The following is a 15344-nucleotide window of genomic DNA, read 5'->3' as shown; positions in this document are numbered from 1 at the left end:
GTTTTGGTAATTTTAAAAAGTATGAGCTTTTCGATTTACTATATTATTCATTTATTATATTGTTATTATGCAATATGCACAAATATTCGTTTGATATATTATTATACGTAAAAACATTTTGTTCAAAGGTCAAAATTATTAAAAAATACAAAATGTCTGTGCAAGTTTGGCGTGTCAGTGATTTATCAAATGCAAATAGGAACATGTTTGGACGTCTGAAAATATGTTAATATTGTTAGCATTATACATTATACTTAGGTATTACTGTATTAGGTATCTACATTGGTATTATATTCATAATAATAAACCAAAATGACAACTAATTTTTAATTTTTTTGAGTGGGGGCAAATCGTTCAATGGCTTCTCCCGCCTTGGGTGAGGCGAGAGGGAGTGTCAGACTCTTACTGACTAAAGACCACCCCGTTCGTAGTCCTGCTTTTCGATCCGGAGCCCCGGTAACCCGCTAGGTAGTACGCAGCTCCGACTTAGACAACTTACTAACAAAGTAACGACTTCTTATTATTGAGTTTATTGGCTACTTCCCGACTTAGCAAGTAATGTTAATTGTTTGTTTATTTGTTTTTTACATAAACTTTATCGCGACACGAACGAAACAATAGCCATTTGTATGTTGTAATAAAAAACATCCGAACATAGCATCTGTCCTCCACGTTTTTTTTTTAAGTCGACTTACCCATTTGATTGATTTTTACGCATTTACTTAGGTAATTGAATTCGTACTATGATGTGCGTTTGCCCTTCTGACAAGTACCTATATCTGAGAGCACGGTAGTGTCCGCCAAGTCGAGCAAAAAAGCGGCATGGCCGTACCATTCTTTTCCCGAAGCCATTTAGGCCAATTTCGACCACCTATAACTTCGTTGTGGATAAAACAAGAACCTGATAGGCAATCGCATAAAAACACAAAAACACAACAGTATACCTACTTTTGTTGACATTTCTCGTATTATATTGTTTAGTCTATTTTATGATTACAATTACGATGGTCTATTGCATGATTACGTGGAATGACCAAGTCGATCTATTTTATTTAAAACGTTGAATAAATGTAGTATTGATAAGATAACAATTTACATAATAGCTTGGTATTACATGGATCTCACAACTTTTTACGGTAAGAAAACTGAGGTGCGAGACTTGGGCTTTTTTACAGGATGTTTTTAATAGTATTGTTTATACCGATAGTCAAATAACTACTCTATGTAATCGCAAAATTAAGTGCATATTTAGATAGCACCTGTTGCCTATTTGCTCTGTTGTAATTTGTATGTAAATATTTTCACGTGTAAGAATCCGGGTTAGGAAAAAAAGTGTCAAACTATAATTTATTCAAGTAAGCGTCAGCTTCTGTATTTGGTGTTTATATTATCACTTAGTTAATGTGAAAATATGACTACTGTTGACTGATAGTGTTTAAACTAGTATACAAGCAAAATAGTGCCAAAATATTCTGGTCTCAAAACTGCACTACGCTGAATTTAAACATATAAACTTTAGCTTAGGAACCTTTGGATTTAGAGGAGCAGAAGCTAGTATTTTTTTTATAAAAACTTTTATATTAAAATTGCATTATATTTTACTTTTATTTATATTTGTTACAGGACAAGGAATAGGAGAAGATTATGGTTTGGAATAATACGCCAGAGTATGCAGAGGTTATAAAAGCAGCGAAGGCTGGCAATTGGGACCAAGTGCAGGAATTGTAAGTATTTCTCACTCTTACAAAACTTGACAATGTATAGCGGCCAGCAGGTCAACCTACCACAGATGGGGCCCAGTAGGGCTGATGCTTGATCCGGAGCTGCGGACTATCTAGCGAGTTTACCGGTGCTCCGGCTCGAAAAGCAGGAGTAGGAACGGGTTAGTTTTTATACTGGAAGAGTCTGACACTCCCCCCAGCCTCGCCCAAGATGGGAGAAGACATTGTATGATTTTCCCCCCTTAAAAAAAGCAGATCAGCCTACTCCTTTAGGTCAGATTATCAACATTATAATTTTAATGCTAAAGCTGAAAATGCAGTAAAAATATTAGTAGCAGATAGGTTTCTTAGATGGTAGCAGTTTAGTAAGTGTACAATGTTAAACTAAATTCAATTTTATACAAATGCATTAAGTTTTAAAATCAAATAACAAAAAACACCTTATTTAACAGAGAACAGCCGTATGATGAAGTTCAGGCTAGTTATAATGAAGATGATGAGTAAGTTTTGCTTATATGTTGGTTCGTATGTACTACATAATGTTTCTGAGTAACCTATTAATTCTATTTTTGTAATTTCTTTACATGGTAACACTGAGTGTAAGTACTTTTTACATAATTTGTTTACTTATTCCATAAAATATAAAAACGTGTGACTTTTCTATCGTTTTTGGAAGAATGTTAGGTAATTAACATCACCATGTACGGTACTCAAGAAATAAAACGTTCAAATAAATATGTTATGTAAAAATGCCAACAGATTCGCAGAAATTCACTCGCTAATCTTATGTTTCGAAAGATCCTATATATATTGGTGTGGTTTGAAAAAACTCTGCACCGTTTATAAACAGAACTGGGATGTTTAAAAAATATCTTGAGGGTGAGCTTATCCGCCAAAGGCTGGCAATTCACTTGTAGGTACTCCTCTGATGTTACAGGCATCTATCCTCGTTAGCCCGCTATCTCATAAAACCCCTAATTAAGGTTTAAAAATAAACATGCAAGTTCGTTATCCATATGACATCAACAAGATGGGAAGGATGCCAAATTGCCATAATGATATCACCACTACAGAATATCACGTACGAGTACGAAGAACAAGTAACAAATTGTTTTGTTCCCAAATGATGCACGATAAGATTACAGGGGGAAATCCTTAATTATGTCATTATGTAGGTAGGTACTGTAAGTTAGGTTACGTGCCAAAATGTTTTTGGAACTACGTCAAACTGTGTTATTTTTGGAACATTATGTTTAGGGCCTGTTTCGCAATATTTGATTAAGTTTGGAACAGTATTACATATGTGTAGGGTACCAACATTTATCTAGATTCTAGACATTTTTGTACTAGGTATAAAAATATTTAGCTTGGAAATTTTTAGGTAATCCTTTTTTTGCGTATTGACGTAGAAATATCATGATTGTTTTGCGTCAGATTTTAAAGATTTTCTTTTTATTTACAGGTTAAATAGCAATCTTGGGAAGCAAGCTGGATGGAAGGTACGTTCGTTAAATATTTTAGAACATTTTCTCCAAACTGAACCATGAACTCTTTCGCGTCTTGAATGAAATAAATCATCATAAAATATTTGATTGCAGGCAAACCCTGATTACGTAAGTCGAATAATTGCAAACTGCATAAATATGTTAAAGAAATCACGTAACTTTAACTAATAAAAAAAGGTTACGTAGGTATAGGTAGAACTATTTTGCTGTGCGATACAATAGATACAATTTAGTTACCTCAATAAAAAATATAAATATCTTTAAACATTCAATTAAACAGACTCGTTAATTGCTAACTATTAAATGCAATGAGTAGTTATATTAAATATGAATTCACATAACTAATGTGTCGGCATTTTTTATACCAATTAGTTTTTTCATATAATTGTTTCCCTGACATTTCCTGTTAGCAGTATTTATAGGTAGCATACACAAATGCATCCAAGAATGCCTTTCAACAACGTGTGGTTGATGTATGTACACGATATGTAAATATATGACCGATTATTGACAGTGATTCAGAAACCAGAACATAAATCAAGTACCTATATAGCTAAAACACATAATGCCTGCCTTATGTATTACGAATAAACATGTCCGAGTCCTAATGAGACATATCTGATCCTAATGTACTCAGGATGTCTTATTACGTTAAGCAATAAATCTCGTTGCGATCCTTGATTAATTAAATTAGCCTTAACTGATTTCCAATTGTTACTCATCGATCGTAAAGATAAGAGGTATAGTCGATCCGTATTGTGCATGTACTTGTTCATATATGTATAAGTCATCATTTACCTCCCCTAAATTGTCGTTGACTGCAACTTAAAGTTACTTGGCAAGAAATATGAGATTGTTAGATAAGATTATTGTAAGACAAAGCAACATAATTTCATTAGCACGCGTGCGTAAAGTTCTAAAATAACTACTAATCTTCTGATGACTATTGAGTATACAAAAAAGTTTATTTGAGAAAGTTATTTCTAACCATGAGTACAATCACGTACTTAAATATCGGTTACTAATTACTGGTCACCCTATAGTAAAGTGTCCTTAGAATCAATAGTTCCTTCTTAAATTCAACAATCATTATTCACTATCTCAATTCCGCATCTTTGTGTTCCAGCCTCCTTTATTCGACAGCTTACGGGATCTGAAGCCTGAAAATGGCGGCCATGTCTACGGAGAAGCTGAGTACGCGTACCATTCTGCTTCCAACGTCAATGGCAAGACCACGGAGCACAATGCAGGACACAAGATCATAAACGAAGATGGACGAGTCAAGGAGTTCGACTTCACACCAAGCACGAGTCATGCGCCTCTTGTAAGTATCAATAGTTTCGATACCAAACTAAGAAGAAATAACTATAACTTAAAAATACCTTAACTCTAGAAATTAAAATTAAGTTAAGGCGTCGAAAAAATTATCCTCATCAGAGTCGTGATTTAGGGTACCCCAAAAGACTGGCAGCATTGCCACGTTGAATGCTTAATCTTTGACCAAGGTAGTATCCAGACTTCGATCACCTAAAGTGTCAACAATCCTCTTTACAATATCTTTGTAAAGGAGGAGTTCATGAAAATAATTGCGGTTTAGGATTTTTGTTATGGTATAAGTATTCGAGCAGACGAATCACCTGATGGTGAGCGATCGCCATGGACTTCCGAAATACCAGAGGTATTACAAGTGCGTTGCCGCCTTTTTGGGGGTTAGGAATTGAGAGGTTGTTGGAGAATCGGGGATAGGGAAGATTAGGAAAAGGGATTTTTACGCCTCCTCCTCCGTTGTGTGAGTGAGCGTATCACAACACGAGCATTGTTTCACGACGATTTTCTGTGAGGCCGTGGTATCATTCCGGTCGAGACGGAAAATAAAAAAGACATCAACATCGACTTGTTTAATTATAAGGATCGTTTAAGAAAAAGACTGCCCTAGTAATCTGAAACAAAGTAGGTAGTTAGCTTATGAGCATATAAAAGCAAAATAAATTAAACCTTTCATAATACTATTCCAGCTTCAGTCCCTCGTCTCTTCCCTTGGTCAGAAAGCCGCTGACTTCGCAGCATCAGATTACCACTATCAATACGGTGGATCGGTAGCTGGTAAGCCAAACTTCGCGGCACAGAAACTCAGCAACAATGTGCAACAGGACTACTATCCAAGAAATTCGGCAGTTGTACCTATCCCTGTAAGTATTCGTTTATTACCACTTTTTATAATTCTTACGATAATTGTGTATTTATCTTAGATCAATAGAATTCCTGAAGAAGAAATAGAAGGTTTTGTAAACGGCTCTAGGCAGACGAACTGCTCTATGGCTGCAAACTAAGCGTTCCAACCAATGACAGACAGATAACGTGTACGCTATTTTAAAAATTCAACGCTTTGTGATTAGTGCTTTAGGGTCACGTTTTTAAGCACAAAGAGAAAGATTATACTTTATTTCTTTTCGTTCTTTCATTTGAAACAACTATCCAGATTTCTATGACAAAACTAAAGCGATTAATTTTCCAAAAACTGTACTCCGACTGAAACTATATCCACTACAAAATTAAATGATCTCCATGTACTATGGGTCATAACATTTAACTTTGTAAACTAACTCAAGATACCAAGAGAGGTTTAGGACAAATAAAACTACACATATTACTAAGAACAGTTTTAAATTACAGCCAAAAAAACTGAATGATTCCACAAACCCACAAGATGTTGAATATGAATATGTGCTCACAAGCGGTACGGAGGATGACAAACCACCTCGCGAAATAAACGTTTCAGAAGAAAATAAATTCAATACCTTACATGAAGCAGAACAAAATAATGAAATCGCACAGGCCGATCAAGCTCCAGTTTCTGTAAATGATTGATTCCTTTAATTAATTATTTATTGTTATTTGATAGCCTAAACTCTGATATAGACGACGATTCTGGTAACACATTTTACTTTAGACCTAAATTATTGAATTTTCCGAAATAGTCGCCTTAAGATACTAGTCAAATATCACAGATATCTAGTTACATAATATACTGTATGAAGAAACTTCGTATGACTCAATTTAAACGACATATTTGTTATCATTTTGGCTGACAATCACAGATATCTAGTTACATTATTATGTAAAAATAATAATAGATATTGTGATAGCCAACAATCATCAGATAAGTGTGTATTATTCAATAACATCGAATATTGATATCACCAACCGAGAAGCCTCAGTCAGCTGGGGCTATTTTTAAGGAACATATTCTATAAAACGTAATTCTCTATGATGTTATAAAAAAGAAACTTGTCTTGCCCTATTGATCACATCTATTAGCGTTCAATGTTTAATAGGGTCATAAGAGTAATTTTAGAATTTATTTCTAGTATAATGAAGCTGGAAAAGAGGGAAAATATAAAGATGGTCTCAAGTATCTCATAGATATTGAGGAGCCACCAGAGGCTGAACCAGTGACCACGAATGATAATAAAACACCAACACCATTCAAAAGCACAGTGACAACTACTGAACCAAAGTTTTTAGTAAAGATTTGTTTTGCTTTGTTTAATCTAGTCGATTTATTTTTTAAGGAAGATATGCTTATCCTAAGTAATTGGAGATAGTTCAATCTTCTCAAGTAGCTTACAATCTTAGCACAAACTCTTTTTGAACTGACTTAAAAAAGGAAGATTCTCAGTTCGGTCGTATTTTATCGTTCCTTATAGAGTCTATCCTTATTTATTATGTGCTTGAATAGATCATAATCTATCCAAGCACATCATGCACTATTCCTGTTTTCACTTGGATGAAGGCAATAAGAATCAAGTAAAGGGTTGCCTTGATCAATGATGATGATGAGTACAATTTAATTTAGGAGATTCCACACCTTACAGATTAGTCAGACTAATCTGATAATATTACATTTCAGCTCCGTGTAGCCGATGTTGCTATAGAAAGAGTAAAAAGACCTACAACAACAGTTCAAGCAGACGATTATATGTATAATGTTGCACCAAGGTCCTTAGAAGATGGCGTTATGATTACTAGCACAGACCGTAACAAAGAAAATAAAATAAAAAATAGTTATAAAGATACACCAATACTCATTCCGTTTGAAGAGAAACCCATTTACAAAGCGGCGCCTGTCACAGTAAATATTTAACTCATTAAATAATTATTTGGTAGGCGTTAGCAAACTTAGTAGAACTTTGGGATAAGATGAGATAGAGTTGGGACTAAGATAGAATTGGATACAACTCTATCTTTAGGTAAGCGTCCACGGGTCCACATCGTACACATTCCGTATGACGTCATCAGTACGCATTGCATGTAAGCATTGCTCATAATGCGGTCCGTACGGTGCGGATCAATGGTCTATACAAAACCAACTAAAATCCGTTGCGTGGGGTGCGTGCAATGCTTAAAATGCCGGTCTGTGGACGCGTACCTTTATTCCGTGTCCTCTTAGTTAGAGGTCTGTTACAAACCAAGTAACTGGCCATTGAGAATGTTTTTAATTTCCCATTAAAAAACACTTATTGTTCGTGCATGAAACATGCCAGGCAAAAGACAAGAGCAGAGAGGATCCTATTAGACTGATTCTACTATATATACTAAAAAAGAAAAGCTAGTAGCTAATTTGTCTCATGGTTAGTCTTACGATAAATTACATTTCAGCCTCGCACGACTGACGTGCCCACCCCATCACGATTACCGATTGCAAATTTATTCTCTAACATTGATTATATGGCTGAACCAGTCGTCACAGGCAAATCCATGATCAAATTCATCGATCAAAATCAAGAAAAAAATCAAAAAGTGGTACATTTGCCTATGGAAATACAGACAACTCAAACGTCTACACAACACGTATGATTTTATTTAATTTTGTTTTGAACAAATGTCATTTTTATTTATTCTTGGCTGTTGCATCACCTCCAAAGAATACATTTAAGTACTTCTGAACATGCTACATCCCCGATGATTAAGAGGTTACGGGAGAACCAGAAGTCACAGAAGGAAATTAGCAGTAAAAGAATGCGTCTCAATAGGCTCACCTCCTATTACAAGGGACTTATAACATAAATGATGAAAAATGGGTGTAGGTACATTTTAAAGTGCGCTGACTCTTTCGGGGATAAAAGGCGTGACGTTGCATATAAGAATGAGTCTAATTACGATTTAATCGTAACCATTCAATTTCAGACCACGGTAACACGTAAAAAGTCGAAAATGAGTGATGCGGATTACATAGCTTATGTAGCATCTGCTATAGAAGACAGATTAGATCAAATCAGCCAACAACTGGACAAAACTGACTTTAATAAATTGAATTCCGAGATCTTCTCAAGCACCAAGAAAACCACGAAAAAAGAGCGTTCCGTAAATGGTTTATTCAATTATTTATCTTTTTTAAAAATGTGTAGGAAGACTGGTAAACGTTGATGCGTTGTAATCTTTTTACTTTATAATCAGTTGAACATAGTATGCACATCAAAACGGACACCTATTACAATATTTAGGCGAAACCAATGAAGACAGTTATATTTTTATAATAATTACCGCAAGAAATACTAAATTAACTAAAAATCACGGTTTATTCACGTACATTAATGGAGTAAAGCACAGAGGAACTCTTCATCATGAGTTTCATGAGCAGGGTGCGCAGACGCGGTGACGTCGCGCAATCTACTTTTGAAGACAATTATCGCGCTGTCTCAGTTTATAATAATATCTTATCCCAAAAAGTATAAGTATAGGTACAAAAACTTAGGCAGATAGTAAATTTATCCTTATAACGAGCGTTTAATAACCCAAAAGTATTAAAGCTATCGACATTTCTTCCAGCAGAAGTTTTTAGAAGAGAAACCTTTGTTTTCCCATTCGTTTGATAAGAAGTTTGCTTACAAAAACTTTTCTTCGTACCTCGATACCAAAAAACCAGAACATATTCAGAGAAAACAATTCCGTGCAAGCACAACAGAAGCGTATTCTGTAAGTTGGAGAAGTATCTGGTGTAGCTGTAAATAGACGTAGACGAAAAAACTGACTTTGAAAATATCGTCATATTTTCAAAGTCAGAAAATATCATGTCCTACGCCATTAAAATAGTGATTGAAATAGAAAGGCTAAACTAAGTTAAGCTATGAGGTACAACCAACTGAAAGATGAGGGTTTAAGAAAAAGGAATATAAATCCTAAAATACATTTATGTATATGCATACGGGCTAACTCACACCGTCATGCATGACAAGCAGGCATCTTAAACCTCTGAACCACCACAACATTTTAAAGTTACAGCTAAAAACAGTATACAATATTTTCTCGTTACAGTCCCTGACTTTCACGAACGTCCGTGATCTGAAGCCACCCCAGGGCGGCCATGTTTACGGTGAAGCCCAGTACGCCTACCACACAGCCACGAACATCAATGGCCAGAAAACTGAGGACGCTGGAGGCCACAAGATCATCAACAATGATGGCAAAGTCAAAGAGTTTGATTTCACACCCAAACCCAAATTCGGCCCTGTGAGTTATTTTTAAGTTTAAGAGTGTTGTGTGTGCTAAACTATCTGGCTGCTAAGTTTTATTATATTTATTGTTTGGCTTAGTAGAAATTGTGCTTATACCTTAAAACTATGACTTGTTTTGTTACCTGTTTATCGATATTCGACTTTATTACATGTCTGTTAACATTCTTTATTGCTAAAGAGTCTGCCTTGGACCTTTCATTAGCTATCACTGTAGTTGTAGTGCCCTTTGTGTGTTGATTTTCATGTCTAACGTTGTATTACTACTCTCTGTTAGTTCTTAGTTTGCTCACGATCAGTTGTATTGCTTTAATCTAAAAATAATCTTCTGTTCTATGTAGTTAAGTAGTTATTAGTATGTGTTCCCTTCTCTAGTTGTCTTTTTCCCAATATTGAAGTATTCATTGGTTTTTAGCTCAAGAAATTACCTTTAGCAGTTCTTGACAAAGACATCGGCTCGTTAAAGAGTCTGTTTCTACAGTAATTTGGATAATTAATGGAATAATCTGAATGCAAGTTGCCATGTCTTTACCTTTGAAGTTTATTTTGTAGAGAAATTGTGAGCTAAATTATTAACATGTAAAGTAGATTATGATATGACATTACTATTTCATTTATTAAGATAAACTGTCACACTCAGAGGCATTTGATGTTGACTTAAACTTAAACCGTTGCTTAGAAACGATTTTGTTTCGAAAACAATTGCTAAAGACTGGGTTAAGTGACTCTGAGTACGGCGGTAAGATGTTAATGTCTTAAAATTGTAAAATTCACAAACTTAATATAAAAAACTAATATTGTAGATATAGAAAGGGATATGCTTTCCAAAACATACATCTTCATTCTCATATTACAATAGATATTAAGTTTGCCATAGTACAAGTTAAATAGTACCTTTGGCTGTTGCATTACGTGTTATTTTGCTACGCGTTTATTATCAGGCACCTAAAGTTTAGTAAGTCATCAACGAAAAACAAGAAGTAAGAATACTTATTTATACTACTTAGAATACTTATTTCCCAAAAGAAACATAATTAAATAACTATGCAGCCAGTTATATAAAGCCGTGTCATATTATATTTATTTTAAGTACAAAATAATGAAAATATTTTCCGCCTTATGTACAGGGCTTGAACCTAGAGCCCAGTATCGCACAACATGATTTTCAGTTGACATTTTGATTTTAAATAAGTAATCTAAAACTTACTAATATTATTTACAACTTACAAATTAAAATTATATATAAGAAACATAAAAAAGTAGGAAAAGAAATAAAACTAAAATTATCCTCATTGGAGTCGTGAGGTAGCGTGCCCAAATGACTGGCAGCATTGCCATGTTAAATGGCAATGCTTAACCTTGACAGAAGCCTTTCGGTCACCTGTAGTATCAACCGTCCTCTTTACAATATCTTTGTAAAGGAGATGTGCACTTGGACCCCACGGCCCTAAAGTGGGGTATATTATTTTTTTAATTTTGTTGTCGTAACTAATGTATTTGTTATGTGAGATTGTTGAGTGGAGAATATGCTGTGATCGTTATTAGTTTATTGTTATAATTATGTATTGTAAATAAATTTAAAATTGAAATGTAAAAGAGAGTTTTATTGATCCACGTTATTTTCCAACTTCAGGGTGTTTTAAATTTCCATAGCTGCGGACAACGTAACAGGTTAGTGAGGCTCCGGTTCAAAGCAGAAGGAACGGAGTGGTTTTTAGTTAGTAAGGATCTTACACTCATAGCCTCACCCAAGGCTGGAGAAATCACTGTATGATATACCCCGACAAAAAATAACGGTGTTTCAAATCGAAGATTATATCAAACTACAAACATTCTGTTTCCGTAATTTACAGTTTGCAACACCATGTAGACAATTGATATTTATTTTTAAACAAACATAACAAAACATCAATACATAAATAAACAATACTAAAACTATGTAGCAGAACTACAAAAACTAATCTTACTGCTTTGATAATAAAGACTCTATTGCAGTCAAGGGTTACAATAGACCGGTCAATTACAGATAACCTGTCATACATTTGATTATTTTTTAAAGTTTAAGGTCTTAAAGTTACCTTCCTGGATATTAAGTCAATAACATAACATTGTGTCTGTTATTTACCGAAGAGTAAAAAACTTAAATCGTCCACCTACCGCTTTATTTATTAGAAACATCATATCATTGATGGTTGATCATTCTTCAAACTTATGATCTTCGAAAACTAATATTCAAAGATTTTACTGGCCAAAGATTGAAAGGGAGTCCTTCCAGTTTTCACTGGTTGTGTTAAGAGTACTGTTTAATAGAGAGTGAGCCTGTTGCCATAATTATAAAGGCAATAGTTTCTGGCTCCAAGAGAATTCATGAAAAACCGCAAAAGCCCCATAGTTTCTTAGTATAGGAAGGTACCTTGCCCCAACCGAGACGTTGCGACATCGCTTTATTTTTTTATATATTTGATGGGTCGACGTTTGGCCGCTATCTCGCCTGGTGGTAAGTGATAATGTGACTTACGCGGAGCGCGAAGACACCCAGATGGGTATAACCTCATCAGGAAACACAGACAGACAGAAAGAATTCTTAACAGTTGCCACTCGACAGTCCTAAATGATATAGCATCACAATCACGTTATTTTATACTTAAGTATTTACCCGACTGCGCCAGAAGGAGGGTTATGTTTTTCGAGTGTATGTATGTATGTATGTATATATGTATGTATGTATGTATGTATGTATGTATGTATGTATGTATAATTGTTTGGCACGCTCTGCAGCCTAAACAGCTTGATGGATTTTGGCTTGAGAGGTGTCGTTAGATTCGTATTTACTGTGAGAGTGACACTGGATATATCAAATTAATAAAAAAACAAAATGGCGGATTTTTGGCGCCAAATTCGAATATTGATCACTCTCTAGCCTAAATGGCTTGATGGATTTTGGCTTGAGAGGTGTCGTTAGATTTGTATCTACTGTGAGAGTGACACTGGATATATCAAAATAATAAAAAAACCAAAATGACGGATTTTGGCGCCAAATTCGAATATTGCTCACTCTTTAGCCTGAACGATTCGATGGATTTCAGCTTGATAGGGGTCGTTTGATTCGTATTTACTATGAGAGTGACACTAGATATATCAAAATATAAAAATAATAAAACTAAAAGAAAATTAAATAAAAAAGGTAATTTAAAAGACTAAAAAACCCAACTGCGTTTCTTTATAATATGCAAATGAAAAAAACCCTTAAACAAGAAAATCATCGTAAAATTGAAGCAGTCGGGACCCATTCTAGAAAGCCAGCCATATGTGCCCTCACTAAGTCTTCATATTTAGAATGGGTCCCGACTGCTTCAATTTTACGATGATTTTCTTGTTTGAGGGTTTTTTCATTTTCATATTATGCAGAAACGCAGTTGGGTTTTTTAGTTTTTTATTTATACTTATGTTTACAAAAACCAGTAGTTTTGTTGATGCTCACATCCGGGGTCCCATGACGTCATCGTGGCACATTCTGCCAGAGCCATCGTGAGCACTCGTGAGGCACGACCACATTAATTATAGCTCTATGTATACGCCTCTGTATTTATTTGAAACAACAACTAACAAGAAGGAACTACATGTTCAAAACCTCTGCCTAGGCAACCAGCTACAAAGTAACGTGTGGCGGGTTCGTAACCCGCATGAAGAAACACTTTGTGTGATCCACAAATTGTTTTTTCAGGTCTGGGTATTATGTGTATGTGAACGCGTGTATGTCTGTAAACGCACGCACGGAATAGGAGAAAATCCTAATGTGGGGCAACGTTTTTTAAAACAAAAAAATAATATCTTTTTGACATATCATAAATACGCATTTTATTCCTTGAAGGTGCATAATAAGTATTTTAGGCTAGCTGCTCCTGCGCAGTTTCACCTACTCGACTCCTATTAATCGCAACGTGATTATTTATGGCACATATGCTTTCGTCGTCGTCAACATCGTCAAATCAAATAATCACAAAATAACTTATTCAATTCGAAGTAGTAAGTAGTTTTGGAAATTATCGCTTTCAAACAAACCAACTCTTCAGCTTTACATATTAACAAAAATATATACATACATAGTAAAAAGACATAGCACCCACGTTTCGCCAGGTAAATAAACAAGTACAAAATACATATAACTGATAAATTGTATATAACCGTCGCATTCCTATTTACAATAAAGCATAATGTAAACAAGACACCATCGATCTTCATCAGAGTTGCGCATGCGCCATTTTTAATTGTCTTTTTTCTATAATTGTCATAATAGGTAAGATGGCGACCGTTTCAATTTGTTCATAGTGTCTATGTATCGTTTAAACTTCATTTACTTCATAACGACCGTATTTACAAGATCGATTTGTTCCAGAAAGTAAATAAAATTTTATAAGCATTTTAACTTTTTATAACATATTAAGAACATTAGATACTGATAATTGGAATTACCTCGTTGGTCGAGTGGTCACAATTGCGACTGCCGGGCAAGGGGCCTCGGGTTCGATTCACGTGTCGGGCAAAGTATTACTGGGCTGTAAAATATCTCAGTATTAGTACGGAGTCTGGAATTGTGCCCGGTAAGTATATAGCAATAGGCTCACCGATATTAAATGGGACTTTTAACAGAAATAGTGAAAAGTAGGTTTAGGTAAACTATACAATACACAATACCTCTGCCTACCCCTTCGAGGATAAAAGGCGTGATAATTGGGATTGCCACATAACATAGTTTATCGTTTAATTGTATCAGATGCGACCTTTTGAGATAAATGCATCTAACCTTGACCAAAGATATACAACTGAACCCGTACCTATGCATTTATGCGATAACATCCACGATTATAATCGTCCACAACAAATTCTATTGAGTTCATCTTCTGTTTTATAAATAAGGTCCTAATGTCAAAGGTGTAAGCACAAAATATTACATACATATAAATATGAACATCTCGTACGACGTACTGTAGTGGCGGGCATCGGCATGACGTGGAGCGAAGTGAAGCGGGAATCTCAAGACCGATCAAAATGGAGGACCTCTGTCCTCTGGACCTTAAGTCATATCAAGTCAAGTCATATGAAAAACTCGGACAATATAATGACTATTTGAAATGACTTATTTGCTCCCACTTCTAAACTTTGATTCGTTTTAACTAAGTATTGTTATCTTATATGACAAAATAAAAAATATACGTGTCTAATACGTTTTCATTAATTGTTCATACCTCATCATCTACCCTATTATTATTGCCCTAAAAAAGGTAAGTTATATGTATAGGTACTCACTGTTTATATTGCATGTAGCGTAGACTGTATGTATGACTGCATGTGCCACACTCATGATTACTTAAACTATTCCTTAGTAACAATTTTGTTCCGACAATGCTATGGTTGCAGTGGACTGGGTTAAGTAACATAACCACCGTGATCGGGTGCACAGCGCGTCGTGAACAGGAACGCCGCACAAGACCAATTATTTCTATGCTACACTAATTGTTCTTACTAGTCTGAATGTGATATGTATGTAACTTAACTATGTAAACCAACCCACAACACTGGAGAACATGTTGTTATGTGAAAACTCA

General features: G+C 35.0%; 1 protein-coding gene across 1 annotated transcript; it reads left to right on the top strand.

Moving 5' to 3' along the window:
- The first annotated feature begins 1644 nt into the window (after window positions 1-1644).
- Window positions 1645-11334, top strand: LOC118273888 (uncharacterized). Its single transcript, XM_050698762.1, has 12 exons — window positions 1645-1724; window positions 3184-3220; window positions 4353-4550; window positions 5242-5415; window positions 5900-6082; window positions 6595-6750; window positions 7137-7358; window positions 7886-8077; window positions 8414-8590; window positions 9059-9202; window positions 9542-9736; window positions 10154-11334. The coding sequence occupies exons 1-12, from the start codon at window positions 1645-1647 to the stop codon at window positions 10220-10222; spliced, it is 1827 nt and encodes a 608-aa protein (XP_050554719.1). The 3' UTR covers window positions 10223-11334.
- Window positions 11335-15344: the final 4010 nt, after the last annotated feature.

The sequence above is a fragment of the Spodoptera frugiperda genome, chromosome 15, assembly GCF_023101765.2.
Source record: "Spodoptera frugiperda isolate SF20-4 chromosome 15, AGI-APGP_CSIRO_Sfru_2.0, whole genome shotgun sequence".
Taxonomy (NCBI): Eukaryota; Metazoa; Arthropoda; class Insecta; order Lepidoptera; family Noctuidae; genus Spodoptera; species Spodoptera frugiperda.
Note: the sequence above shows the minus strand (reverse complement) of the source record. Positions and strands in the feature narration are given on the sequence as shown.